Consider the following 26,776-nt stretch of genomic DNA (forward strand, 5'->3'; position numbering starts at 1 on the left):
TTACTGCTCACAGTTGGGTTAGAGAATGGACAAGGAAAGGCCCTTAAAAGATTGTCCATCCTTTGTTGGTCCTATGATTTCTATAATCTGCAGAGGAAAATAAGCTTTGCCCCTTCTATCCATCCCATTAGCTGTATGAATTGTTTGTCTGTCTGAAATCTGTGTGTGTGTGTGTGTACATACGCGTGTGTATGTGTGTGTACTGCAAGTGGATTTTATGTATTGCTAGTGCAGTTTAATTGGACTTAGTGGATTTGCTTTTGAGGGGCCCTTTGGCTTTCCTCATAGTGGACAGAGGCACTATTAATTAGCTGCTGTCGTGGTGCGATTGTGGAGTCAGCGGTTGCCTTGCAGTGAAGCTCTGTGATGATGCTCAGGCATGAGCTGGGGGTCCTGGTGGCACTGCCGGCTTGTGTGAGGCAGATTTGTCCATGTTGAGGCAAAGTGTTTTTTTTTTCTTCTTCTCTTTTCTTCCTGTCTTTTTTTTCTCTCTCCATCTCATTTGGCAGAGTGCTCTGGTGCAGGCGGCGCTTAGCCGCCCGTTTGGACTTCAGCTGAGTCACCAGCAGGCTGTCGGCGCCCATATGGAGCGCCAGCAGACCAGTCCTGATGCCACTCACCAGCACTCCTCCTCTTCATCTCTCACTTCTCTCTCTGTCTCTCACTCACTCTCACCCTCTCTCTGCCTCTCCCTCTCTCTCTCACTCTCTCTCTCATCTCTGTCATTTGTTTTTCCACTATAATTTTCTCCCTTTATCCACTTTTTTATCTATCATTCTCTCTCACCCTCTTTCTCTATCTCTCTCCCTCTCTATCTATGTATCTATCTATGTATCTATCTATCTATCTATCTATCTATCTATCTATCTATCTATCTATCTCAGATTTACACTCTCCCTCTCCCATGTTAGATGTTGCACTCTGCAGTATTAAAGTTTGTAGTGTCAGAACAGGATATTTAATGATGCTTGGTGAGGCTTTGTGGGTTGTGGCCTTGCACAGCGCCGATGTGCTTTTACTTGATCCTTTCCGTGCACCTCTGCACATAACACCAGCTCACACCACTTCTGCCGTTCTTCTGACCCCTGTGATCTGTTTCTCTTAAAAATGGTGATTTTTTTTTTTCAGAAATTACACTTGGGTCCTTCGAGGTTGAACGACCAAAACGTAGTTTTGCAAATAAAATGATTACCTGCAGTAGAGCCCCATCACACTGGACGGTCATCACTTACAGAGTCCAAAGCGGTGACAAACCCATGAGTTACAGTTAAAAAGTTGACTGATATTTAGCTTTACACAGAGCGCAACCAAAGCGACACAACGCAACGGCAAGAATGGAACCCGGGTTGACCGATTGTCAGTGGAGTTCCATATAGAACAGTGTAGAATTGGCGTGTGTTTTTAAAAGGAAAGAGAAATCATCATATTGACCAGGTGACGTGTCTAATAGACGTTGGTAATAAAAGCTCTGAGTCTGAGATGGTGAACTGATACGCACTCATTGGTGCATTTGCTCATGACCTGCTTATGGCTATCAGCTAGTTATTTGTTGAAGCCTGCCTGTGTGACTCAGCTTCAGTCCAGCGCTTTAATTAGCGACGAACAAGTGGACCCAAGGAATCCCTAACTCTGAGTCCAGTCCCAGCGCAATTTTCTCCTCCGAGAGGTGGACACCCCCCCCCCTTCCCTTCCTTCCCATCACAGCCTCCACTAATGACCGTGTCCTGCCATGTCTGAACGTGACCCGAGGCCATGTTCCTCCTGCCCCGGTCAATCCTGGCGATGGCCTCCTTTTGTGGGCACTATCCCCAGGGCCAGTGCCCGTGCGTGCGTGCGTTCGTGCGTGCGTGCCCACCCAGCCCCTCGGCCGTCGTCGCTGCCAGCTGTAAGTGAGCATCGCTGGGGCATTTTCTCATGGCCAGAGGCGCCCCAACTCTCCTCATCCTGCTCTCACTCCAACCCTCCTCCTCCTCCTCCTCCTCCTCCTCCTCCGCCTCACTGACGGAATGCCAGGGACGATTGTTGTGGATTTAACGCTAGGGTGGAACTGAAAAGGCCGGGGTCTAAACAGGGCCTCTGCGGGGTCCCGCGCGCTCAAAGGGCCCTTTGTCAGGGGGCCCGTAGCGGCGCGCACAGGCGGAGATGAGCCGTAATGAGATGGTTTAACCCATTTAGTGCCTGGGCACAGGCGGAGATGAGCCGTAATGAGATGGTTTAACCCATTTGGTGCCTGGGCACAGGCGGAGATGAGCCGTAATGAGATGGTTTAACCTATTTGGTGCCTGGGCACAGGCGGAGATGAGCCGTAATGAGATGGTTTAACCCATTTAGCGCCTGGGCACACAGACAGACATGGAGCACACACCAACATCATTATGTGCATCTACTGTGGTCAATGGGATCACAAAGCATGGGGGCTTGGCAATGTGTGTGTGTTTGTGTGTGTGTGTGAATTTGTGTGACAGACTGTGTGTATATGTGTCTCATACAGATATAGCCACTCTCTGTGTGTGTGTGTGTGTGTGTGTGTGTGCGTGTGTGTGTGAGTGAATGTGTGTGAGACTGTGTGTATATGTGTCTAATACAGATATAGCCTCTCTGTGTGTGTGTGTGTGTGTGTGTGTGTGTGTGTGTGCGTGTGTGATTGATATAGAAATAATGTATGTGTGAGTACTGCCCCGTGTGTGATTTTCATGCGTCTCCTCTGAACGTCAGCATGCTCCTGTGTTCCTCTGTGTACAGGGCTCTGGCCACGGCCCAGCCGGAGCGGTCAACTCCCCCTCCACCCCCTTCCTGCCCCCTGCCCAGAAGCCTGAGGCCATGGTCCACGCCATGAAGGTAAGGCCTCACTTCCTCCTTGTACATCTATTCATTTAGCAGACGCTTTTATCCAAAGCAACTTACGACAATGAGGAATAACATTCAGGCTACGATGCAGAGGAGTCCTTACGTAGCAATTAATACTACATCAATCAATATTATTACCAGAGGATTAGAGTGCAGAAAGTTTAAGGACTGGCATACCACATCTCACACACCCTCCATGCACGAGTAGCCCACTAAACTGCACACACTTGCCCCTGACTAAATGGTCTATGCAGTGAGATTGAGGTTGAGTTGAGATTGAGACTTTAATCAGCTCGTAACCTTAAACCTCGATCGGATCTTCAGAATGCAAATAAACACTAGCTTTCCTCAAAATGGTCCTAAAATAAGGCCTATTGGATTGCATAGTCTTCCTTCCCGATCTTACGTAACTCCCATAATTCAGTGGTGCAAAGATCCGTTTGCCTGGTGGTGTCAAGAGCCTAGTAAGCACTCGCTTTCCTCAAAGTACAAATTCTGGTGTTGTTATTTATTGTGTGTATGATTTGTAAACAAGTGAACAAGCTTCTATTTATGTTGCATAATATTCTGTTTGTGTCAAGAGTTTTGGTGAGATTACCAAGCAGCTTATTTATTCATGTTCTCAGCAAGCACACAGTCTTTTGTAATCTTAAATTCAATCCTCAGACAAATACTTTACATCTTTAAGGGCTTTTCTTGAATTAATCCCCAACCCCAAATCAGAAAAAGTTGGGACATTGTGTAAAATGCGAATAAAAACAGAATGTAATAATGTACAAATCTTGTAAATTCATATTTATTTGCAAAAAGGACAGAGACATAATATCAAATGTTGAGAATGATATTTGTTTAGTATTTGGGGAGTTCATAACATAATACATAATACAGGACATAATATTAAAATATAATATTCAGAGAATCCAGATAAATATTTGCGAATAAGCGATAGAGCTGAAAAACAATATTTGATGGTCGTGGTCTTTTGGACCTCAGATGGCACTGCATTAAAACCAGAGAAAGAGTGATAAAATGGCCTGTCTGCAGTTCAGACCTGTCAAATTAGGTGCGTAATGGAAGGAAAGACATGAATAAGAATACCTCTTGAGCAACTGAAATTCTGTATCGAGCAGGAATGGGACAACATTTCATCCTCAAAAACTCTTTTTGAAACATGTTGTGTTAACATGTTAAACATGTTAAACATGTTAAAAATGAACATATACTGTATTTTCCAAGAAATAGTCAACATTTTAATTTTCAACATTTGACATTTCTGTCTCTTTCCTTTCTGCTGCTAAGTATGGGTTTACAAGACTTGTATATTATCACATTCTGTTTTTATTTTGCATTTTACACAACGTCCCAACTGATTTGGGGGTGTAAATTGTACTAGAGATCGTACAATTGTGCCACCAAGTGGTTTGTCTACTAAATAATAGTCTTCTACACAGGTTAAAAATACTCAGTTGTCAGTGTCAAACCCTAGATATAAATAATTTAATGAAGTTAAATTAAGTCGTTTAATGAAGTTGTTGTGACTATAATGAGTTTTTGATTCAATCGCTCCTTGTGTTTTTGTTTGTACAGGTTCTTGAGGTGCATGAGAACCTGGACCGGCAGATCCCTGAGGACTACGAGGAAGACCTGAGTGAAAAAGAAAAGGCCATCGTCAGAGAGATGTGTAACGTAAGGAGCTTATCACTTACTTCTCTCTCTCTCTTTCTCTCTCTCTCTCTCTCTCTCTCTCTCTCTCTCTCTCTATGGCACTCACAATAGACCCTTTCAACCTGTTCCTAGAACATTTCCAGTTGAAATTTTTAAAACCAACACAGATACTTTAAAATGAAATTTTAATCGGACTTTAGCATGATGCTCAAAATATCGATCGCTCAGTGTTGTTTTCTGTGCCCCCGTAAATGCCTTAGGAATGTTTGTTTTTGTTTTTATTTAATTTAAATATTGTACGTATATTTATATTCAATATTCAAGTGCATGTTTTTGTTTCGGGATAGTGTCAATATTTGTTTAGGGAATTCTGCATGTCTGTCTTTTCTTGCGAGAGACACGCTCACGCTGCATCTCATCATTTGACAGAGGATTTATATATATAGTATATATTGACAATATATTGAATATAAATATACTTACAATATTTAAATTAAATAAAAACAAAAACAAACATTCCTAAGGCATTTACGGTCTCATCATTTGACGGAGGATTTATATAAGTATATAAGTATATATTGACACTACCCTGAAACAAAAACATGCACTTGAATATTGAATTTGATTTGGGTTCCCTCTTCAGCGGTACAAAGGCCGGCTATTACACGGCTCGTAATTAGTGTCCCTGGGTCGATGAGCTTGGAGTGCTCATGGCACAGTTGTCAATGCAATTAAAATAACTTCACCAGCTAAAACAATGTGTTCCTATTGGAGCTCTCAGGAAGCCACTGTGTTCAAAGCCCTGAGCTGAGGTACACAATCCCAGATAAGGATTCCAGGGGCCCCCTCTCCTGTGAGTGAGAGTGTGTGTGTGTGTGTGTGTGTGTGTGTGTGTGTGTGTGTGTGTGTGTGTGTTGTGTGTGTGTGTGTGTGTGTCTGTGTGTGTGTGTGTGTTGTGTGTGTGTGTGACCAGACTGGGATCTGGGAACGGTATACTGACACTGTTCTCGCACATATGACCCTGGTATTTTCGCTGCTCTATGGCTGTCAAAAGGATGGCCACAGTGATGAGGTGGGCACACAATGCCACCATTCATGGGCTCCAGTGTCCTGGCATTTAGTGGAATTAGGCCTTCATTCCTTTTGTGTGCCTCTCATATCTCTGTGTGTTGTGTGTGTGTGTGTGTGTGTGTGTGTGTGTGTGTGTGTAACATCTTTCTTTTCTCTTTCTCTCTCTTATTTGCATGACCCTGTCTCTTGCCCCCCCCCCCCCGTCTGTGCAGTTAGGTGGTGTGTGTGTGTGTGTGTGTGTGTGTGTGTTATGGCCTTGTGTAATATCTTCCTTTTCTCTTCTCTGCGGTTAGGTGGTGTGGCGTAAGCTGGGTGATGCCACAGGCTCAAAGCCCTCCATCCGACAGCACCTCTCTGGGAACCAGTTCAAAGGACCTTTGTAGCCACAGCATCTAAAGCCAGCACCCAGCGTCTAAAGCAAACAAGCAGCCCCGGAACACTAACAAGAGAGACCACAGCGAAACGTCCACCTCCTGGACAGCCTCTTCCTGTAGAGAGAGATCGACTGGCGAATGGAGGAAGTGTTTGCAATGCTCTTTCTCCTCAGCTCATGCTGTGGTCATCTCCTCTCCACTCCTCTCATCCTTCAAAGCAACCACGACAAAACACAAGCAAACAAGACACACACACACACACACACACACACACACACACACAACATCTGCTGACAAATCAGTTTTGTGCTATTCTCAGTGTTATACATGCAGTCTTGAGGACAGAACTAATTTGACTAAAATCGGCCATTCCAGGTATTGCTCTGGGGTTGAAACAATGTGCTATTTTGTTATTTTCTTCCCCATATTTTCTGATGTTCCTAACATGCGTTCGTGACTCCAGGAAATGTTGGCTGATTGCAACCATGTCTGACCTTGGAAGGCTTTTTAGCCTTACTATCTGTGTGGTTGACTGAATAAGCTTTTCTAAACTTAGAACTGCACTTTCAGGAAACACATGAAGGCTGACAAAACATGGCACTATTTTCAGTATATATTTTTTTCTTCTCTAGAGTGAGTGACCATGTGGAAAGTATATATGAGTTCATTAACAACATTCAGTTCCATACCTTGTGCTTCATAACTATAAGCATGCTATAAGCATGACTGAATCATTGTAATAATCCTAGTGTCCATCAGATAAAGCAATACAAACCCAGTGGTGTCCGGACCCTCTGCCACTGATGGGGAGTCCAGATGTTAAGGGCCACTCAGGGAACTCAAAGTGTCAGGACCTGTGTTGGCATCAGACAAGGCTGTGCCAAAACCAGCAGCCTCCAGCTCCTCACTTGGGTTTGCACATCTGAGTCAGAATAACCGTAACACATGAAGTCATGCCAAGAACCTTCATTATATGAAGAAGCAGATCTGAAATCTGACAATCATTTTAATGATAATTAAATGCAATTCATGCTCACAATTTCCATCCAGTCATCCAGAACATAGCCTATGTGAAACAACCAGGAACATGAATAAATTGACAATGAGCTGATAGATCCAGTTCGACCCAGTTGTGTTGATTGCCCTGGAAGCACTTAGCTTATCATGCCCCCGCAGCAGGCAAATATGACAGAATGGTAATGTATAGGTCATGTCAAACGCCAGTGGCAAACATCTAGTTTGATGAGTTCAAATCTTGCGCAGTGTTTTGAGCTGTAGCTGCTGGAGTGAACAGCTCACAGATTGTCATCCATCGGGAAATTCTTTCAGTTTGACAGTGCCGTTAGGGTGGGTTTTTTGGTGTGTACTTTTGGTGGGTTTTTTTGTGGCTATGGATGCTGTAGCTGGGCTAAGAGCACTGTGTTGTGTCCTACGGATCCAAAAGACCGACTGTACAAGCAAATCTGGTTCTTTTGATAGTAGCAACTATGTTGCACCATTATGTTTTGGTACCATGATTGGATTTCAAATTTTCATCTTGGAGCACACTTTTTTCGGTACGAACGACACCTTTTCTGTTTTGACATTTTTTAACTGTTTGGTCTCTATGGTCTTTATTAGTTTGACTTGAGTGCAATCTATGACTGAGAGGGGGACAAGCTACACGGACTGCTTGGTGATGACAGCTGTTTTCAGAATCTTTGATTCTCAGACTTGTGAATGCACATTTAGTGCATTGTATTAGCACATGTTGAGAACTTTTAGCCAACGTTCTTCATGTTTTCGGTGAGGACTAATCAGTTATTTGTGCACTCTAACTGTGTACACTCTGTGTACACTATATGGTCGTACCACTTGAGAAATGAGAACATTCGGTTAAGTTGGGTCACAGATGTCAGACCTCCTTGTGATAACCACCAACCACTGATTTGTGTGTGCAATTATTTTGGTATTTCAGCTGAGGTCTATGTGGAGTTTGTGTGATCTCTGCTTGGAGTTGCATTTCTAATGAGAAGTTTTCACCGAATGAAGCCACACGAACACTCCTGTCCATGTTGTCAATGATCCCTTAGTTAAGTTCTGTCCATGCCATCTATGGTCTCTGAGCTAAGTTATATATTGCTAACAATGTCTTAGCAAAGCTAAATTATCTATGTCTTTGAGTGTTGCAGTGTCATTATTGAAGTCAATATATGTGCACATAGCTCATAACTACTGTATAACGGTGGCATAGAAATAATGTGCATTATGCTGTGTATGAGCTGTGTACCTAAGGCTGATGTGAGTTCCTATGCAGAAACTTGTGAGATCAGTTCATTAGGGCCATTGTGTATTGTTCATGTATTTTCTTGGCCTTGGCACTCAAGGTTTGACACTGTTTCTTAAGGACATTTGCTGCATCTAGTTACCTGTATTCAAATGACAGAGGGTAAATGACAAAACTATTTTTAAATTGGTACACATATGTATAAATGAACATCTGAGAAATTGGGATCGTTTGATATGTAAAATGTGCCCAGTTTTGTTAAAGAAACAGTCCTCATTGAACAGCTGAGCAAAATGATATGATGAAAGGGGGAGAATAGTTAAGAACTAAAGATGCAGCAGGTGTCTTTGGTCTGTGTAAAAAGTAATACATGTGGCCTGCCACAGGTTAATGTCTAAGGTAATATGCATATAGACAAAATGAGCAGCAATCATTTGATGAATGAAGAAATCATTTATATTTGACAAATTAAGTGAAAAGAATGTTGTTTGAATTGATTTGGAATTTAACTCCTATAAACTGTTCTTCAAACGGTAGCCTATATTCTGAAGTTCAGAACTGCTGTTTAAAATTCACCTCAAACACAAATGTAAATACACTTATTTGTTGAAAAAAAAAAAACTTATTTTGAAAAAGTGACCTTTTTAACTGATAGTCTATACACAACTACTGACTTTTTATATATTTGTTCATTTGAAAGCACAAAGTTTAATTGATATTATTTTCTTATATTTTCATTCAAATGCACTGCTTCTTTTGTGACAGTGTGTGGTAAAGTGCTTGTGATTAATTCAATACTATGTTGTAGACTGTCACTATGTAATATTCAGTAAACTTGTATCCTTGGATATACAGTGTTTGCTGTGTAAAAAGCCTATTATTCTAGGATATCTTTAGGTAGCATGCAGTCATATATTTTTCATAAGATGTCTGAGAATAGACTGATATTTTAGCATCTGGAAAGGGGTTGGATGGAATGGAATGGTTCTCCTTTAAAGTATTTACAATTAAAATGAAATACACACATTCTTGGGTTAATGTCTCCATCATTTATTATGTCCTTATGCATTTGAAAAAAAGGTACTATGTCGCCATCTCCTGGATGACTGGTGAAGTTGCATAGGCCTACCAGTAAAAAAAATGTTGGAAATGAAAAGATATGTTTGGCAAGAATTTGACTCTCTAAATCATTGCACAGACCTAGACACAAACATACTCTCCAGGAAACATTTACAGGAGGATATGCACAAATAGAAAGTACATATACTGACATAGGCCTACACACACACACACACACACACACACACACACATAAAACTAAAACATCAGAAGTTGTCCCAATCTATACTTATGAGTGAAACACTAGCCAAAGCAACACATCTGTTTTATTATAGGCCTACAAATAAAGACATTAGTGTTTGGAAGGACCATTCCATTAAGATGAGGATTTCAGGCCTTCATCTAACAGTGGTTATTCATGTGCAGAAGTCAAGGTACACTCAACATTAGCATTAGCTAGGCTACCTCTGTCACCAGCCTAAATAGCCTAAACCAGTGGCTTAGTTATGCATGCCTGAAGGCTGAAACGAGGATTATTGTGAATAGTGCCCAGTTACAATTTTATACACATCTAATTCATTCACTTGTACCATAAGTAGCCTACAAGCAGAAGTACGTTTTTGTTTATCTCTCTATTTGCTAGTTGACTCTTCAGTAACAATTTGCAGTTAAATGGGTTAGGCCTATAGCCTGTATCACTCAAACTGATGGTTTGTTTTATGTCGTAGATCAGCTAAGCTATAAACCGACTATGAATAAGCAGTTATGAATATAATATAATTTTGTTTTAAAAAATCAGGTAAGGTAATTCACACAATCCATATTTGTTACCATTTATGGTGATTCCATGTCTGCATTTCCATTGAAGAACATTGTTGAATTTAACATGTGTAGTGAAGTCAAACTTGGGAGAAAAGGCGTGTTCACACGACCAATGAAACAGAGCGGAGACGGGGCGGCCTTCAGTTCAACCAATTAGTGTGCATGTCTGAAAGGGGAATATCCCCCCCATAGATTTCTACTCTAAAGCCAATCATAGAATACTTTAACTTGCACATGGTATTTCGTCAGCCAATGACACACTAAAGCACGTACTTGTAGGTTGGGCAACAATTTAGCAATGTCCAATTGAAATTATGTAATTTGCCGTTGGAGGCGTTGGCAAATGCAGTGGGGTTAGGTTGAGCGGTTATTCTCCGTGTGGAAGTGGATTGAGAGCAGATTGACAGGAGGAACCATTGCTGATAATTTTAAGGTAGTTTTTCAGACAAGTATACAATAATGCCTATTCAGTCTGAGCTAGAATAAAGTTGTGTCTGAGAGCAATTTTACAGACAAGTGCTGTGTTCATGAACCTGCTTGATGCGATGTTGCAAGCTAGTTTAGCCAGCTAACAAGTTGCTAGCTTTTTTGCGAGATAGCTTACAATGAAACCTGATAGAAGCTAGCTGGCTAAGTGGCCTCTATTGCAAAGTTTATTACTTGCTAGCTTGGTAGCTAGCGTGTCCACTATGTTAGCTTCAGGCTGGTTAATCCCTTCAATACTTTAGTTATTGGGCGTGGTGACTCAAGTGACTTGAAAAGTAATGTGTTTAACGTTAACATATCTGCAGAGCGCAAGTTTATGGAAATCGTCTGTCTTGCGTTATTGGACACTGCGGGTTAGTTAGGGTGTGATTTGTTAGGTCTTTCGCTAGTAACTGGTTTAGCCAAAGCCGATGCTATTATTAGTAACCAAACGACCAGTTAACTCGGTAATTTCTGACTGTCAGACACAGGATAGCCAACGAGAATTGCCATAAAATCACGTCAGCTGTTGGTTGCTTGAACTAAGACAAGACGCCATACCATCGTGAGAGTACTACAGTGGTGGCCTTCATAAGAAACCAACCTTGAGAAGTGAATCTGTAGTCTGGTCATTCATTAATTTGACTGAGTTTGAAACAAATTTGAGTGAGCTTAATGGCTAAATGCCAGATTGAGTCATGCTTGTTGGTGTATAAATGTGTCCATACATAAGAAAATCCATGCTTGGTGCCATTTAAGATTGGTTTCTGAACGAAGAAAGTGGTGGGGAAAGGTGTAAGCGAGTGAATGCGTGAAATGTTAAATGAATGAGCTCATATCATCTTCTGGTTGATCTCTGTAGAATGCAGACCTAATTCCCTGCAGAAGGCCTCCAGTATAACTGTAATGAAGGCAATGGCAGATGTTGTGCATGTTTTAGCAACCTAAACTTGGTTATCAACATCAAAATCAGATGAATTTCCCTTCACAGTTAGCCTACATGTCACGTCCTCTGCTGGGTAGATAACAGTTTAGTTGTCTTTAACAGTTTAGTTGTCCATTACTTTGGCACTCTGTGTTTGTAGGGTGCGTCATATTGCAAATTGTTTATGTGAAACCTCTACTAAACATAACTGCTTTGCTCTGGATTTTTGCCTACTCTGGGAAAGTAGCACTCCTGAGAGGCAAGATCAGCTGAGACCGCAAAGTCAGTTGCAGCACCATCTGTGGTTGCATCAAATGTAAGGCCAGTAGTTTACATGTTTCCTCTTGCACTGAGAACTACACAAACATTTAGACCTACCTCGGTGAAAAACAATTTACATACACAGTATTGAGCTCTAAGAATTACTCAGCATAATCCGTTAGTTTAATTCTGTGCACAACCACTTAAATAAGCTACGCCAGCTGCAGAGAGCAGGAGGCAGAACACCTCCGATAGATAGATAGATAGATACTTTATTAATCCCCAGTATGCAACAGACAGGGGCAACTGTAGTTGAGTGTGATGAGGCGATCATTTATAGAGGCAAGGGACGCATACTACAGCACAGATGGTTTTGTACAAACCTGCTTTCCTTTTTTAGTGTCTCCTTTAGAAATGCCGTTATTCTCTGAAGGCTTTCTCTGGTTTTAATGCCCTGTAGGACTGTGGAAATCAAAATAGGACGAATAAAAGGTCCCACTTTGTTTAAACACAGACGTTCAGTTTTATGCATTCAATCAGATGGATTGTGTGTGTGTGTATGAAAGTAATCTGCCATTGCGCTCTGACGGGGATGATTTGCCTTTTGCGTTTGCATATACATGATGATATTGCACAACAGAATCACACTGGATTGTTGCTAGGGAGATGCTGCACTGTTCTGAGGCTTTGTTGCATTGAAATAAGGTCAACAAGTGAAAGTAGGATGAGGCGAGAAAACAGCCCACAGGTGCAGCACACACAGGCCTTCATGCTGCAGTCTGTTTTTAAGGCATCTCCACACGCACACGCACACACACACCCCTCCCTCCCTCCCTTCCTGCTATCAGTCGTTTTAAAGCACAGGATTTGTGCTTTTGGCCTATTTTATGTTCAGTGGTTTTGTTAGGATTCTAAAAAGCTCTTAACTTGTTATACCCTTTTAACCTTTCAAACAGCTTTGTTTTTTCCACTTAGTACAGACATGCTTGGCATAGCAATCCACCTGGATGAGACAGGCTTTAGAGAAGTCCCAGTTAGTCCAAAACTGCTCTCCCAGAGTTATTCTCATTTTTTAAAGTGTGAAAAACACAATGCAGTGACCGGCAATAAACTTTAGCTGATGTCATTTGGAGCCTTGCAAGAGAGCAGTCCATTACATGTTTCCCAGTGTTTGTTTAGGCCTAAATTCGGCCCCTCTGGGCAGTTGAATGTTTTCGGGCTCTCAGTCCAAAGATCAGGCTGCCAGGTCCCGGCCCCCGAGCGGAGCGAGGAGATGAACGTGCTCATTGACTCCCCGTCTCTCAGTGTCTCTCACACTTGTTTTGTTTGGTGGCGTTTTGGCTTCCACTGGGGCTGTTTTTATGCCCCCTTCTCTCTCACTGCACCTTAGAGTAGTGAGTGGTCACCAGGATGCTGTCATGGTTAGCTAAAGGGTTTGTGTTTGTGTGTCCCTCCTGTCTTAAAGGGTTAGTGGCCGTTCAGTGCATTCCATCCAGTCTCCAACAGAGGAGGGACACAAACACACTCTCTCTCACATTCACTCACTCACACACACATGCACACTCACTCACACTCACTCACTCACTCACTCACTCACTCACACACACTCACACACATGCACACAAACACAGGTACGCATAGACACACGCAGATTCACACAAATGCAGACACTTATCTGCTGACATTAGAACATAGAAATACACAGGACACTGTTTGTCAGTGCAAAACACAGGACACAGTATTGTCAGTGCAAAAGTACAGTACGTAGGCCTATACGTTCTAAATATGCTTGTTTGCTTGCTTGCTTGCTTACACTTCTAATCAATCTGATGGCCCTATGTGTCCGTTATAACAGTCATTTGTGAAAATTTCAAAGTGAGCACAGTAGCTGACTTCAGTGGTGAATACCACCCTCTAGTGGTCTGTAAGCACTTCACAGGTTAAAATGAGTTGGTCGGACTGTCTATCTAGTATTCTGTTGAACTTCCTGAATGATGGCAGGGGAAAGTAATGGCCTGATCATTAAAGGAGAATTCCGGAGAATTATTTTACATAGATCTCTGTTTCTCGAGGTCATCATGTACTGTCGAAAACAATCGGTTCTACCTAGCTCAAGTTCCTGCAGCTGATGTCTGTAGCTGCCAGGCACCTACAGTGCTACATTCTGGGGGCATGTTCATGAGCCCCCATGTTCATGCCCCCAGTGTGTAGCACTGTAGCTGGAATTCACCTTTTAACATGAAAAAAGATATATGGATCATTCTCTTTTCTTTGTGCTTAATAATAACCATAACAATATGCGTCTCTTATTCGCTCCTCTTCTGTTCTGCAGTAAAGCTGCTCATTGGTCCAGACAGAAGATGGGGAAGAAGAGTCGTGTGAAGACTCAGAAGTCAGGGGCCACAGCTGCCGTCTCCCCCAAAGAGATGCTGAACCTCATCTCCGAACTTCTGCAGAGTAAGTGCAGCTCGTCGTCATGGCTCCCTCATCACAGGGGAAGAGGCGGAGGAAGACACTGCCAGGATGGAGTTGAATAATTGTGTCATTTGTTTGGGGGTGTTACTTTTTTGATGTTATCGGCACCTGCAAGCACATTTATTGTTTGTTGCGATATTTAGCCTAGGTGGCACATCATTGGACAAAGCATCTCATAGACTCATAGGCAAACTGAATGAATGCCTTTTTACAGATCATACGATTGCACTCATTTCTTAGCAGGGCTGTGATGAAACCACTTGTGTTGCACCATATTTGTATTTCTATAGAAAGCAACAAAGGATTTAGTTGTATCTGAGCTGGGGAGAGGAGAGGAGATGAGGAGAGGAGGAGAGGAGAGGAGGAGGATAGGAGAGGAGGATAGAAGAGGATAGGAGAGGAGGATAGGAGAGGAGGATATATGAGAGGAGGATAGGAGACAGGGATAGGAGACAAGGATAGGAGACAAGGATAGGAGAGGAGGATAGGAGAGGAGGATAGGAGAGGAGGATAGGAGAGGAGGAGAGGAGAGGAGAGGAGGATAGGATAGGAGAGGGTCCCCAAATGTCAGAAACATACAGAGCTTGAGCCTCTGCAGAACCGTCCACTTATGCAGTTTCTTATGTTCTGTTTCCATATATTAGTTTTACCCTTATGCAGTTGCTTATGTTCTGTTTCCATATATTAGTTTTACCCTTATTGACATAAGTAGACTTCCTTTGCAATAAGGACAGGGATTACTCTGACCAAGGACCACTAGTGCATTCCTATAGGCTTTTGTCTGTGGGAGAGAATCTCATTTCCTCCTGTGCGTTATGTCTGGGAATTGGAGACGTTATGAGATGGGTAAAGTTTTCATCTCCTGTTTGAGACAGGGCCTTTGGTAGAGGAGTAACGGACTGCACATTGCTTTCCACACAGTGATGCACTTCTTCTTTTTTTTACATCGAAATGGTTTAACCCTTCCGCTTCTTTTCTCCTTTTAGAATGCAGCAGCGCAGCCCCCTCTGCTGGCAAGGAGTGGGAAGAGTATGTCCAGATTCGAACGCTGGTGGAAAAAATCCGCAAGAAGCAAAAAGGTATTCTGTGACCATGTATTCATGCTTGTACAGCCAAAAATCAGTTAGTTACACGTGGGTGAGAGTGTGTCTGTCCGAGGATGTCTATGATGTTTGATATGGTTTGGTAATGTGTGATTGTGTGTGTGTGTGTGTGTGTGTGTACGTGCACTATGCTGGTGGTGCTGAAGTGTGATGTATTGATATGTTTATGTATCTGGTTGCAGGTATGTCAGATGTTATACGTTGTAGTGACATACATTATGCGTGTGTGTGTGTGCAGGTAGTGTAGATGTGTAGGTATCCCTGGTGTTTGAATGTGGTTTAATGTTATATAATGATGTGTGTGTTTGATGGTGATACAAGTAGACTTCGCTCACTGCCATGCACAACTTAAAGGCTGAGGAAGTCATTTGTTCCTAGGGCCATTGAACTGTTCAATGCCTCACTAAAGGGAAGAGGAGAGATAGACTTCTCTATCTATCTTCTCCACCCTCTCCATGTTTGAGTACTGACTGCCTACTACTGTTTTACTAATGTACACAGCCTAATGCTTTTACTACTGTTTTACTGCTACACTGTTTTTCATGCTATATTAGCACACATGATCAATGGCTGCGGTCAGGCTTCTGCTACAATACTGAATGAATGAATGGCTATAACCCTATTACCTCAACCTGTTCTTGCACTGAAGTTTTTTATATTACCTTGTCTACATTATACTTTACTCTCCTATTTGTCCATATTATTTATGCTGGTCTCTAGACCTTACTCTTGCACTGTTGCACTGTTGGACTAATGTTGGACTACTTTTTGCACCTTCACCATGACACTCACTCTCTTGAGCACCTTGCCATGCACACATAACTAAAGGACTATGGTTGGACTACTGTTTGCACCTTCACCATGACACTCACTCCCTTTAGCACCTCACCAGTCCCGGCCCTGTCACTACAAGCGTCTTATGCTTGATCACCCTCAAGCACATTGGACTTTCTTAATTTAATTTATATAGTGCATTTAGTTTTGTTAGTTTTCTTATCTTTCTTATCTTATACTGTCTTTATTGTACAGTGGAGTTTAGTTATATGTTTATACTTATACTTATGTTTACCATTTCTGCTGTAAGTGCATGTTGCGTGTGATGTCTGTATGCTACTGAGACCCTTGAATTTCCCCTTGGGGATCAATAAAGTATCCTATCTATCTATCTATCTATCTATCTATCTATCTATCTATCTAGTCCCACTCTTCACCCATTGATATACTAATGTGTGTGTGTTAGGCATGTCGGTGATGTTTGAGGGCAACAGAGAGGACTTCTTCTCTGAGCTGATGACCTGGGCTGCAGACTGCGGGGCCTCCTGTGACGGCTTTGAGATCTCCAACTTTGCAGACCAGGGCTATGGGCTCAAAGCCACCAGAGACATCAAGGTGTGTCTGTGTGTGTGTGATTCAGCAATGCCACACAACCTCCGTCTAGTCACTACATTAAGCCATTATTGAACTGTACTGGGATTTTTTTTCTCTCCATCAAGTGTGTGTGCGTGAGCGTTTGTGTGTGTGTGTGTGTGTTTACTGTCTCAGTGGGTTTACTTCCTCAGATGTATATGTGAACTGTCGAAAATTGTTATTATAATCTCTTTCTCTTACACACACACACACACACACACACACACACTCTCTCTCTCTCCCTTATACTCCTAATAGCTAGAACTCCACCTTCATCATTAGTTTCATCTCTGTGCAGATGCTGTCTCATTCCCGTGCCTCAGTCACCCAGTCCAGTTCTCTCCTCTTTTCTCCTGCTTGGCCTGCATCTTGGCCACTAGGGACAGAGGGACTTTCTCTTTTTATCTGTCTCTTTCTCTTTCTCTCTCTGTCCCTGCCATGCACATACTGAACATAATCACCCAGCCACCCTACACACACACACACATGTGCACGCACACACATGCGCACACACACACACACACACACACACTTACTTGATCGAGAAAAACCCCCAGTACAGTTCAATAATGGCTTGATGTAGTGACTAGACGGAAGCTGTGTGGCGTTGCTGAAGATGTAATCATCAATGTGTTTTAAGTGGATTGGCAGGCGAGCGAGTGCTGCCGAGGCGGCAGGCCGTGTTTTCCCCACTGCGGGGGTCTGCATTGATCCTCAGGCCCTGAGTTATTGTCAAATGCCCAATGATCAATTTCCTTTAGAATAACCCGCATATGAGGTGTTTATTGAGCGCTGCAGATTGCTCTCGTTCACTGGCATTGATCCTACTGAGTGGGCTGTAATGAACTGTGAGTGCTGCTGTGGCACCCGTGCTGTTACGATCATTTAGAGGTTGGCGTAATGGGTCCAGCAATCTAACACGCTCAGGACAAAAATCAAACACTCTGGCTGGCTCAGGGATTGGGGAATGACACACGAAACACATGCACTGGGCCCCTCATTTAAACAGTGGGTAAGTGGGTAAAGTGCAGAGTTGGTCAACAAGCAAAGTTCTTGTGCCTGAACTAGAGCTACCGTGGTGTATGTGTGAGGATTGAGCTGACCCATGGTGTTAAATTAGCACACACACACACACACACACACGCACACACACATGCACTCACACATGCACTCACACATGCACTCTCACATGCACACGCACAAGCACACACACACACATGCACACACACCGGCACATGCACACACGCACACACATGTGCACACATACACGCACGCACAAACACACACGCACACACACACACACACATACTCTCATGCATATGTGCATGCATGTCGATTTTTGAAAATGTGACAAGAAACGATGATTGTAGCAACAGTGACAAGAAAACTGGTGAGAGGGAGAGAGAGATGGGGTGGGATCAGGAAATGACCGTATGGTATAGATGTTGCGGGTCGTTACCTGGACCGTATGGTATAGATGTTGTGGGTCCGTAGCTGGACCGTATGGTGTAGATGTTGCGGGTCCGTAGCTGGACCGTATGGTATAGATGTTGCGGGTCCGTAGCTGGACCGTATGGTATAGATGTTGCGGCCACTCGTGCTGCAGCGGTCCTCTGTGTGTAACGTGTTTGTGATGTCTGTTTTCAGGCAGAGGAGCTCTTTCTCTGGATCCCCAGAAAAATGCTGATGACTGTGGAGTCAGCCAAGAACTCTGTCCTTGGTGAGTGTGTGTGTGTGTGTGTGTGTGCGCATGTGTGTGTGGCTGACCGATCAGCGCTTTGACCGTTGACCTTGCACATATGCTGCCACGTGTGTCACCTGCTCTCAGGTTAGAGTTCTCTCAGCAGTACAGCACAGGTGTGCTGAACACCCTCGCCTTCGCCCGAGATCATCTCTCAGAGGGCAAGGCCACACATAGCTCTCTAAACTGCTCCTGTATAGAGTTAGTGCACTAAACTCAACAAAGATTTTTTGAGAAGGTTTTTAGTATTTTTAGGATCTTTCTGGCTGACTTCTTAGCTAGTATGCTTAGAAAACAAACAGTTCTCAAAGCATACTATGCTGCTGTTTCTACTCTGTGGAGGTGCTACTTCAAAGGTTATAAGACCTAGACGCAGTGCTGGCATACTAAGCATGTTTTCATTTAGAGGCCATTTGATTTACATACTGAATTGATTCAGTGTAGAAGAAGTATGAGAAGGTTTCATTACGGTCTTGAAAAGCAGGCCTGTTCTACAGTAACTGTTATGAACTTGGACACTGGTTTATGTGCATTTCTATATTGATTTGATGAACCTTTCTTCATACATGCTGACATGTGCCCCAACTCTACTCTAATATGTTGTGTCTATGATGTCATGAGGAAAAGTCCTCAAAAACGTCCTCCACACTGTACTCGATAAGGGATGGACTTGGCATCAAAGTCGTCCTCCATCTTCATCTTAGCGTCCGCATAAGTAGCTGCTTCTGCTGCCCCTATCAGGTCAAATGTCCATCTGGCCCGGCCTCAAGCTGCTCTCTCTCTCTCTCTCTCTCTCTCTCTCTCTCTCTCTCTCTCTCTCTCTCTCTCTCTCTCCCTCTTTCCATCTCTCCCTCTCTCTCTCTCTCCCTCTCTTTCCCTCTCTCGCTCTCTCTGTCTCTCTCTCTCTCCCTCTCTCCCCAGGTCCCCTGTATGGTCAGGACCGCATCCTGCAGGCCATGGGCAACGTGACGCTGGCGCTTCACCTGCTGTGCGAGCGTGCCAACCCAGCGTCGCCCTGGCTGCCCTACATCCGTGCGCTGCCCGCCGACTACGACACGCCGCTCTACTTTCAGGAGGACGAGGTGCGCCACCTGCTGGCCACGCAGGCCATCGCCGACGTCCTGAGCCAGTACAAGAACACCGCGCGCCAGTACGCCTACTTCTACAAAGTCATCCAGGTGAGGAGGTTGGTGCGTGCGTGCGTGCGTGCATGCGTGCGTGCATGCGTGCGTCCGAGCGAGGCAATCACAGGTGTCACAAGCGAGTTCAAGATCAGTCTTGTACATTCGTACAGTTTTGTACGCCTACTACTACAAAGGCATTTCGATGATGGTTTGTGTGTGTGTGTTCACACGGGCCAATTCACAGACATCCTCAGGTAGTCCTGGATAGGGCTGTCACTTTACGTTCGAAAATCGATTGCACAATCGATTGGACCAAACAACACAAGTTTCGAAACCTAAAATAGGGAATCGATTTTAACCAAATATGTACACTATTAATTTTAAACGAATTAAACAAATAAAAAAGATAGATGTAACAAAATTCACAAACAAGAATATAAGAATGTAAAAGAATTCCGAAGTGCAGTAAGCATTGCGAAAGCTAAGAAGAAAATTCCCACCAATTTTACGCACCGGAAACAGCTGTTTCAATCAGCTGCTGTGCTGCTCGTGTTTTGCCAAAAAATGGAGGACAACGCAATCAACCTGTGCGACATGTAGAGAGACGAGTGATAGGCCCTAATAACTTGAGGAGTTTGATGTGGAAGTACAGTACTTCGGATTTTTGGTATATCAAACTATGGAGAAGAACAAAGCGGTAGGCTATGCAAACTGTGCAGTCGAGTTCTACGTAGCCGAAATTTGTTTGACATTTCTAATCGTAAACACAGACACAGCTACGTTGAAGCCTGCAGTCATGTTTGTCACTGATTTTATGGCAGTCCACTCGGCTTACTGTTTTTCGAGAATGTTGCACTCCTGTTTGTCATTGTGCACGAAACTTCACGCCAATAAATCATCAGAAATATTGCTTGCGTCTACAAGTGCCCTCTTTACATTCGTCCTAATGCCTGTTAGTTGTTTGTGGACTGGTCTATATTTGGCATTGAAAATGGAAACGTCTTTAGACATAAAAAAATCGATTTTACAGTCGATTCAATGAACACTTATGTCTCAAAAATCAAACAGGATTTTTTCACAAAAGTGACAGCCCTAGTCCTGGAACACCGTGTACCAGTATGCCTGTCCAGATTTGTTTGTCAAGGAATGACCAGTACACTATTCATTATCCCTTACTTACCAACCCTTACCTTAACCCCAGTCCCAATTAAAATCTAACACTGATATGCAGATAACAATGCGTTTAACAGCTAATCAGATTTCATGTGGTACAAAGTCAAGTAGGCAACATGTTTGCCAAAGCAGGAAGCCGTCTTTTTGAGGCGTGTTCTCTGTGTCTGCCATCTTATGGCATAAACCTGCCCCAGCCTTGTTCAGCAGGGTCTGTCTCTCTCAGCCCTCTCCTCTCCTCTCCTCTCTTCTCTTCTCTCCTCTCCTCTCCTCTGTGAGAACTGGGGCTCTTCTGAAAGCTTCCCAGCCACTGAAGTCTGCGGTCTTGCCTGAGATGGGCCAGCCTGAGCTGCTGAATGAATGCCCTCTTGCACTCAATTTCAACGGTTGTGATAAGCTGCCATTGACACGGCTCACCGTGCTGCCAGCAGTGACCACATGTGACCAGCAGATGGCGCCATACTCACACTGCTCCTCATGTGAAAGGAGAGTAAAGTGTTGTCTTATTTTACTGCATGTCTTGTCACGGGGACAAACCACTGATTCTTGTGTCACATTGTGACATTTCTCTCACAGTTTAGAAGAAACGCCTGCATTTTGTGTTGGGGGGGGGGGGGGGGGGGGGAATAATCTTAGATGAAATGGAATTATTCACAGAAGAAATTTAGAATTGTAAGTACGCTGCGTATAAGTAGATTTGAGACAAGTTGACAGTGCTGTTAATCTGATCACATAAACCAAGACCATAAGCAGTGTCCATTTATATTTCCTTCAGGCTAGTTGCTGGCATAGTGTCTTACTGACATTTGATCTGTGAAGTTTTGTTTTCTTGAAACTGTATTGATGATTTGTTGTTTTTTCCCCCCCTTGTGTTGTAGCCAGAGTAGCTTGGTGTCATATTGATATTTTGTGTACTCGTAGTGATGGTCATTTGCTGTAAGGTGAATCATTTTGTTCACAGCTTTGTTCAGGCCTAGTCTTTTGATGAGGTTTCGGTCATGAAGATCGCTCACTCTTCTTGAGAGAGCCATTTTCTGTTTCATTGCCATTGGAGCAGTGGAGTAAACTAGAAAAGCATTTCCAGAAGGAAATACAGTGCATGAAAATGCTAAAATATGATGTAAAATATCATACAGAGTAAAAACAAACTATATTGGTTGCTAGGTAGATGAGGTTTAATATAGTTGGAATGACTGAACAGTTAAATAGGTGGATAGTTTATATGGTTAAATTATTTGCTAGGTAGATGAGGTTTAATATAGTTGGAATGACTGAACAGTTAAATAGGTGGATAGTTTAAATGGTTAAATTATTTGCTAGGTATGAGGTTTAATGTAGTTGGAACGACTGAACAGTTAAATTAAGGTTTTGCTCCTCCGTTCTAATGTTACGTCACCGTTTGTTTACAACTAGAGTGGTAGGCAAGAATGGTAGGCAAGGCACTGCAGAGTGGTAGGCAAGCCTACAACAGTCGGGTTGCATAGGCTACACATAGTTACAAATAGCTTCAAAATTGAAATTTTAATATCAAATATTGACCGGGATGCCGACCACTTGTGTAGGCCCACAGTTGTTTTTACAACTAGATGTACCGCAGAGCGGTACAAAATATGACCGCCGCCCAGTCCAGCACATATTTTCCACAAAAAGAAATCACGCTGAAAGGCCTATATGATTCTAACTGTCTCACTAAATTGCATTATCCACACTCAATTCTCACTGGTATCTGCTAGACAACAAGTACCAAAACATGATTAGTTCATAGATTTCACATGTGAAATTAATTTTATACAACCCCACCTCCATCTTGCCTGTTCATAATTCTGAGAAATTCTTGATTGTTTTTGTTATGTTTATGTTATGTGTATGTGTGTGTGTGTGTGTGTGTGTGTGTGTGTGTGTGCGTGCTTGTGTGTGTGCCTGCGTATGTGCCTGTGCATGCAAGCGTACATATGTCTACTGTGAGAGTATGTGTCATACGTATGATTACTGTGAATGTATATGTGTGTGTATCTGTTTGTGCACATGTGTGCACATGAAATGGGATAACATGACCCCTGGTGGCAATCATATGGAAAAAAATGGTCAACCTAGGCTCTACAGTTCTCAAGATATTCACAGAGAACTGTATCTGCCCTACCCTCCTTTCGGGGGGTCCAGTCCAGCGGGGGGGCTACAGATCAAAACGAAAAATGCCGGTTCCATGCTATCCATGTGGGGGTACATGCCCACCAAGTTTTGTGTACCCCGGTCTTTCAGTGTCCCGGGAATCCTTGTTGGTGTACGTCACTAAATGTACACATAAATTATTTTATTGTAAGGCCCCCCATGAACGAAAACACACAAAACTTGGCATGCATTCGGAGGGTGTCATAATGATCCTACACTTTTAATTTCGTGCAGTTTTGACCTTGTCAGCCAGAGATATTGTGATGAAAACACCAAATTTTTTGCTTTTTAATTTTTAACTAGGTGGCGCTATACATGAAATAAGTGGTAATTGGATGGGTTGACATGCCCCCTTAAGACCAACATACATAAAAAAGGTGGACCTCCTAGGCCCTACGGTTCTCGAGATATTCACAGAAAACTGTCTCCGGCCACCTACAGGCCAGTTGGTGTATAGTAACATAAATTAATTTATTGTGTGCCCCCCCATGAACAGAATTCCACAAAACTTGGCGTGCATACAGAGTGTGTCATAATGATTCTACACTTCCAATTTCGTGCAGTTTTGACTATGTTAGGTCACAGATACCTTCAATTACAACACCTCATTTTTACTTTTTTGTGTTTAACTAGGTGGCGCTATACATGAAATGAGTGGTTATGGAATGGGTTGACATGGCCCCTTGAGATCAACATACAAAATAAAAAATGGTCCTCCCTAAACCCTATGGTTTTCGAGATATTGACAGAAAACTGTCTGCCCTACCCTCCTTTCGGGGGGTCCAGTCCAGCAGGGGGACTACAGATCAAAACGAAAAACGATGGTTCCATGCTATCCATGTGGGGTTACATGCCCACCAAGTTTCGTGTACCCCGGTCTTTCAGTGTCCCGGGAATCATTGACGGAAATTTGGGCATGCGAAAAAGAAGAAAAAAAAAAAAAAATCTGACTAAACCTTCGCTGCGCGGCGGTCATAATAAGAAGCAAAAAGGACTGTATATCCATATTTGGTATAGTTCTATATATACAGTCTGTTACACACGGTAGCATGGTTTGTTTATTAGCCTGGTTAGTATTGACACTTAACACTTACAGCTAGCTCTTCATGTGAGTAGAAGCACAACACCAGTTATCCTGACATAAAGGTTATCACCACACGGTTTACATCACGTTCCGTTATTACAAAAATATGTTAAGCCAGTTAAGCAAATTGCGTATTGATCAGTTAGATAGAGCATCACAGTCCCGCCCACAGGAGTTTCCGGAAGTAAGAATTCAATGCAATTTCTCCATTGACAATTCAGGTATAAGCCATAAAAACTTAACTGCACATGGTAGACTCAAAACCAGCTACGGCTGTACTAAGCGATTGTGTATGCTCATATAGACGCCAAAAGTTCACAGGGCACTAGCCTTGTTTTGAGATAAATGTCTTTTATTCGCGATGTCTTGGATAATACTTCATTACCCACAATCCTGAACAATCCCACAATCCCACAGTGATGCCTCTGATTGGTGGAAAGGCTGTTAAGGTCATAGTTTGAAACTTTATCAGCGAAAATTATTGACAACGATGGCGGAGTCTTTTACTGCCTATGGCGAAATTCTTAATGTGAATAAAAACTTTCTAGACGAACATTGGTACTTGTATCAACAAGGATTGTGGTTTATATATCACACAAACTTAGTCAGGGCCAATACACCATCAAATAGAACACTGGAAATGCTAGTTTGAACACTTAACTTTTCAGGTAGCCGATAGGCTAATCATTAGCCTTTCAGACATTTGAATGTCATTATAATGCTGCTAACATTATCCTACATGCTGCAACACAGGTATGAAATATATTATGTTTTAGTGATCTTGTTGTTTCTATGAATATGAATTGTTGTTTATATGAAACATCAATTTAGTCGAGGCATAAAAAGCCCTGTATATCCCCATTAAGTACTTAAACCTTTGAACTAGCTAGCTAGCTGATAGCACAAGCTGGATGCTACCACCGGCTAGACACTGCAGTAAAATGGTTAGCAAACCGTCCATGCCCCCGTGAATATTTCACTGTTTCAAGGATGAAATCAAGAGTGTCCAAAGGGGTGAGAACCACTTTAAATCGGGTCACGTTATTGACTGTTGTGTGTCGAGGGTCAGCTTGTGGGTTTTGTAAGTGCCAGCATGAGGGACAAGACCTATCAAACCTACGAAGTTGTGTGGTGAGTTTTGCAGGGAGGTTGGTAATGCTAGTTACCATTAGCTAGGCTACTGTATCCTTCATACTGTACGAGCCATATCATCAGTCATTAACCTAGAAATACTTCTTCGTACATTTAATGAACATTTTGTGTAATAATTCACTGCAAGTTAATAAACTGAATATGGTGGTCCAAGAGCAGACCATGCACCGGTCCATGCATCAGGATGGCCGTCAGATATGAAGCACTGCACAATGTTGCTAACGTTAACGTTAACCGGTTTCACACACACGATATAAAATACACGATGGTAAATATAACATTCAATACCAAAACACTATTATTTACACGATTACTCCTGAAATAACTGCTATTAACTATATTAAAATCATTGTTTGGAGGAAAGGGTTCGCGTGCTGTAGCCGGTTGGAAATGATTTCGCGCTGGTTTGTGCTGCTTATATATTATTCAGTGAGGCGCGGTGGTTTATGGGATGAGTAGTTCCTTCGCTCGGAAATGAAAATATGTACACAGTCTTGTACCTTTGACTTTTTTTGGACTTTTTTCACTCGAAACGATATGTTGTATGCTTATGAGTTACGCCGTAGCTGATTAGCCTAAGACATGCTCTAAAACTCTTTAGATACGGGTTTTTCCAAAACGTCAATGGGAGAAATGAATGGGAAATTTACTTCCGGAAACTAAGCTCTCTCGAAGGAGGGGCGGGACTGTGATGCTCTATTAAGCGCCCAAACATGTGACGTCACATGCAGCTGTAGTTCCATCACCGCGTTAAAAGGAAATTTTGAGTAGTTTTTCATAAATAGTTTAAAAAGTATAAAAGTTACAAAGATGAAAAATACAAAGCCCAGATGTCCTAAGTAAGACCTACGTAACATAGTTTGAATGAAGTTTCTACGTTAAACGGTTGAAGCTGCATTAACTGCGTTAGAAGAAGAAGAAGAAGAAGAAGAAGCCTAGGAAGAACAGTACAATGCATTTTCATGCACTATAATGATATCTTTGATGAAGTGATATCTCTTTGATGAAGTCGACTCTATTATTATCAAATGTAATTCATGATTTAGATATTGTGATGGAAATCAGTAAATATGCAGATTTGCGGGTATTAAATGGCATGTGGAAATGATGATTTATTTCGATTTAATTTAGGGCGTCCCTGTGATCAGGCCAATAAATATTACCCTCTTTGTGTTTCACGCCAGGGCTATTAAAGAGGCAATAAAAAGACTCCGTTCTTCCGAATTACATTTTAAAACCTCCGATCATCTTGGTTGTTCCTTTCATTAGATGACTGTCAATTAGAAAAAATTGTATCCACCGCACTGTCAAGATAAGGCATCAAATATTCATGTGGCGATGTTAATGTATTTGTCATTTTTCCCACTAGTCTATTGACATCTTTTGGTTATTAAACGTTGGGCTCCCCACAGCAGTTAAATTACTGGAACATGGTTTATTGTACCTTCGTCTGCTGTTCGCGCCTAAAACAATTAATATTCCTGCCATTTATGCACATTAGTACATAAATGACACTATTATTGCCATTACCGTGAGCATCTGGGCTTCTTGTGTATTTGTGTCTTCATAACCCTCATTATTTCAACACATTTCATT

General features: G+C 42.5%; 2 protein-coding genes across 2 annotated transcripts in view; both read left to right on the forward strand.

The window, feature by feature from the left end:
• Positions 1-9,250, forward strand: part of ccdc85ca (coiled-coil domain containing 85C, a) — a 49,410-nt gene extending 40,160 nt beyond the window's left edge. The window contains exons 4-6 of the mRNA XM_042072160.1: positions 2,743-2,838; positions 4,435-4,533; positions 5,877-9,250. Of these exons, the coding sequence (XP_041928094.1) occupies positions 2,743-2,838; positions 4,435-4,533; positions 5,877-5,966 (285 nt within the window). The 3' untranslated portion in view covers positions 5,967-9,250. The remainder of the gene's footprint in view (positions 1-2,742; positions 2,839-4,434; positions 4,534-5,876) is intronic.
• A 1,038-nt stretch (positions 9,251-10,288) lies between these two features.
• setd3 (SET domain containing 3, actin histidine methyltransferase) overlaps positions 10,289-26,776 on the forward strand; it is a 36,774-nt gene continuing 20,286 nt past the window's right edge. The window contains exons 1-6 of the mRNA XM_042073219.1: positions 10,289-10,537; positions 14,088-14,212; positions 15,217-15,309; positions 16,574-16,722; positions 18,388-18,460; positions 19,403-19,659. Of these exons, the coding sequence (XP_041929153.1) occupies positions 14,116-14,212; positions 15,217-15,309; positions 16,574-16,722; positions 18,388-18,460; positions 19,403-19,659 (669 nt within the window). The 5' untranslated portion in view covers positions 10,289-10,537; positions 14,088-14,115. The remainder of the gene's footprint in view (positions 10,538-14,087; positions 14,213-15,216; positions 15,310-16,573; positions 16,723-18,387; positions 18,461-19,402; positions 19,660-26,776) is intronic.

Source organism: Alosa sapidissima, chromosome 19, assembly GCF_018492685.1.
Source record: "Alosa sapidissima isolate fAloSap1 chromosome 19, fAloSap1.pri, whole genome shotgun sequence".
NCBI classification, from domain to species: domain Eukaryota; kingdom Metazoa; phylum Chordata; class Actinopteri; order Clupeiformes; family Clupeidae; genus Alosa; species Alosa sapidissima.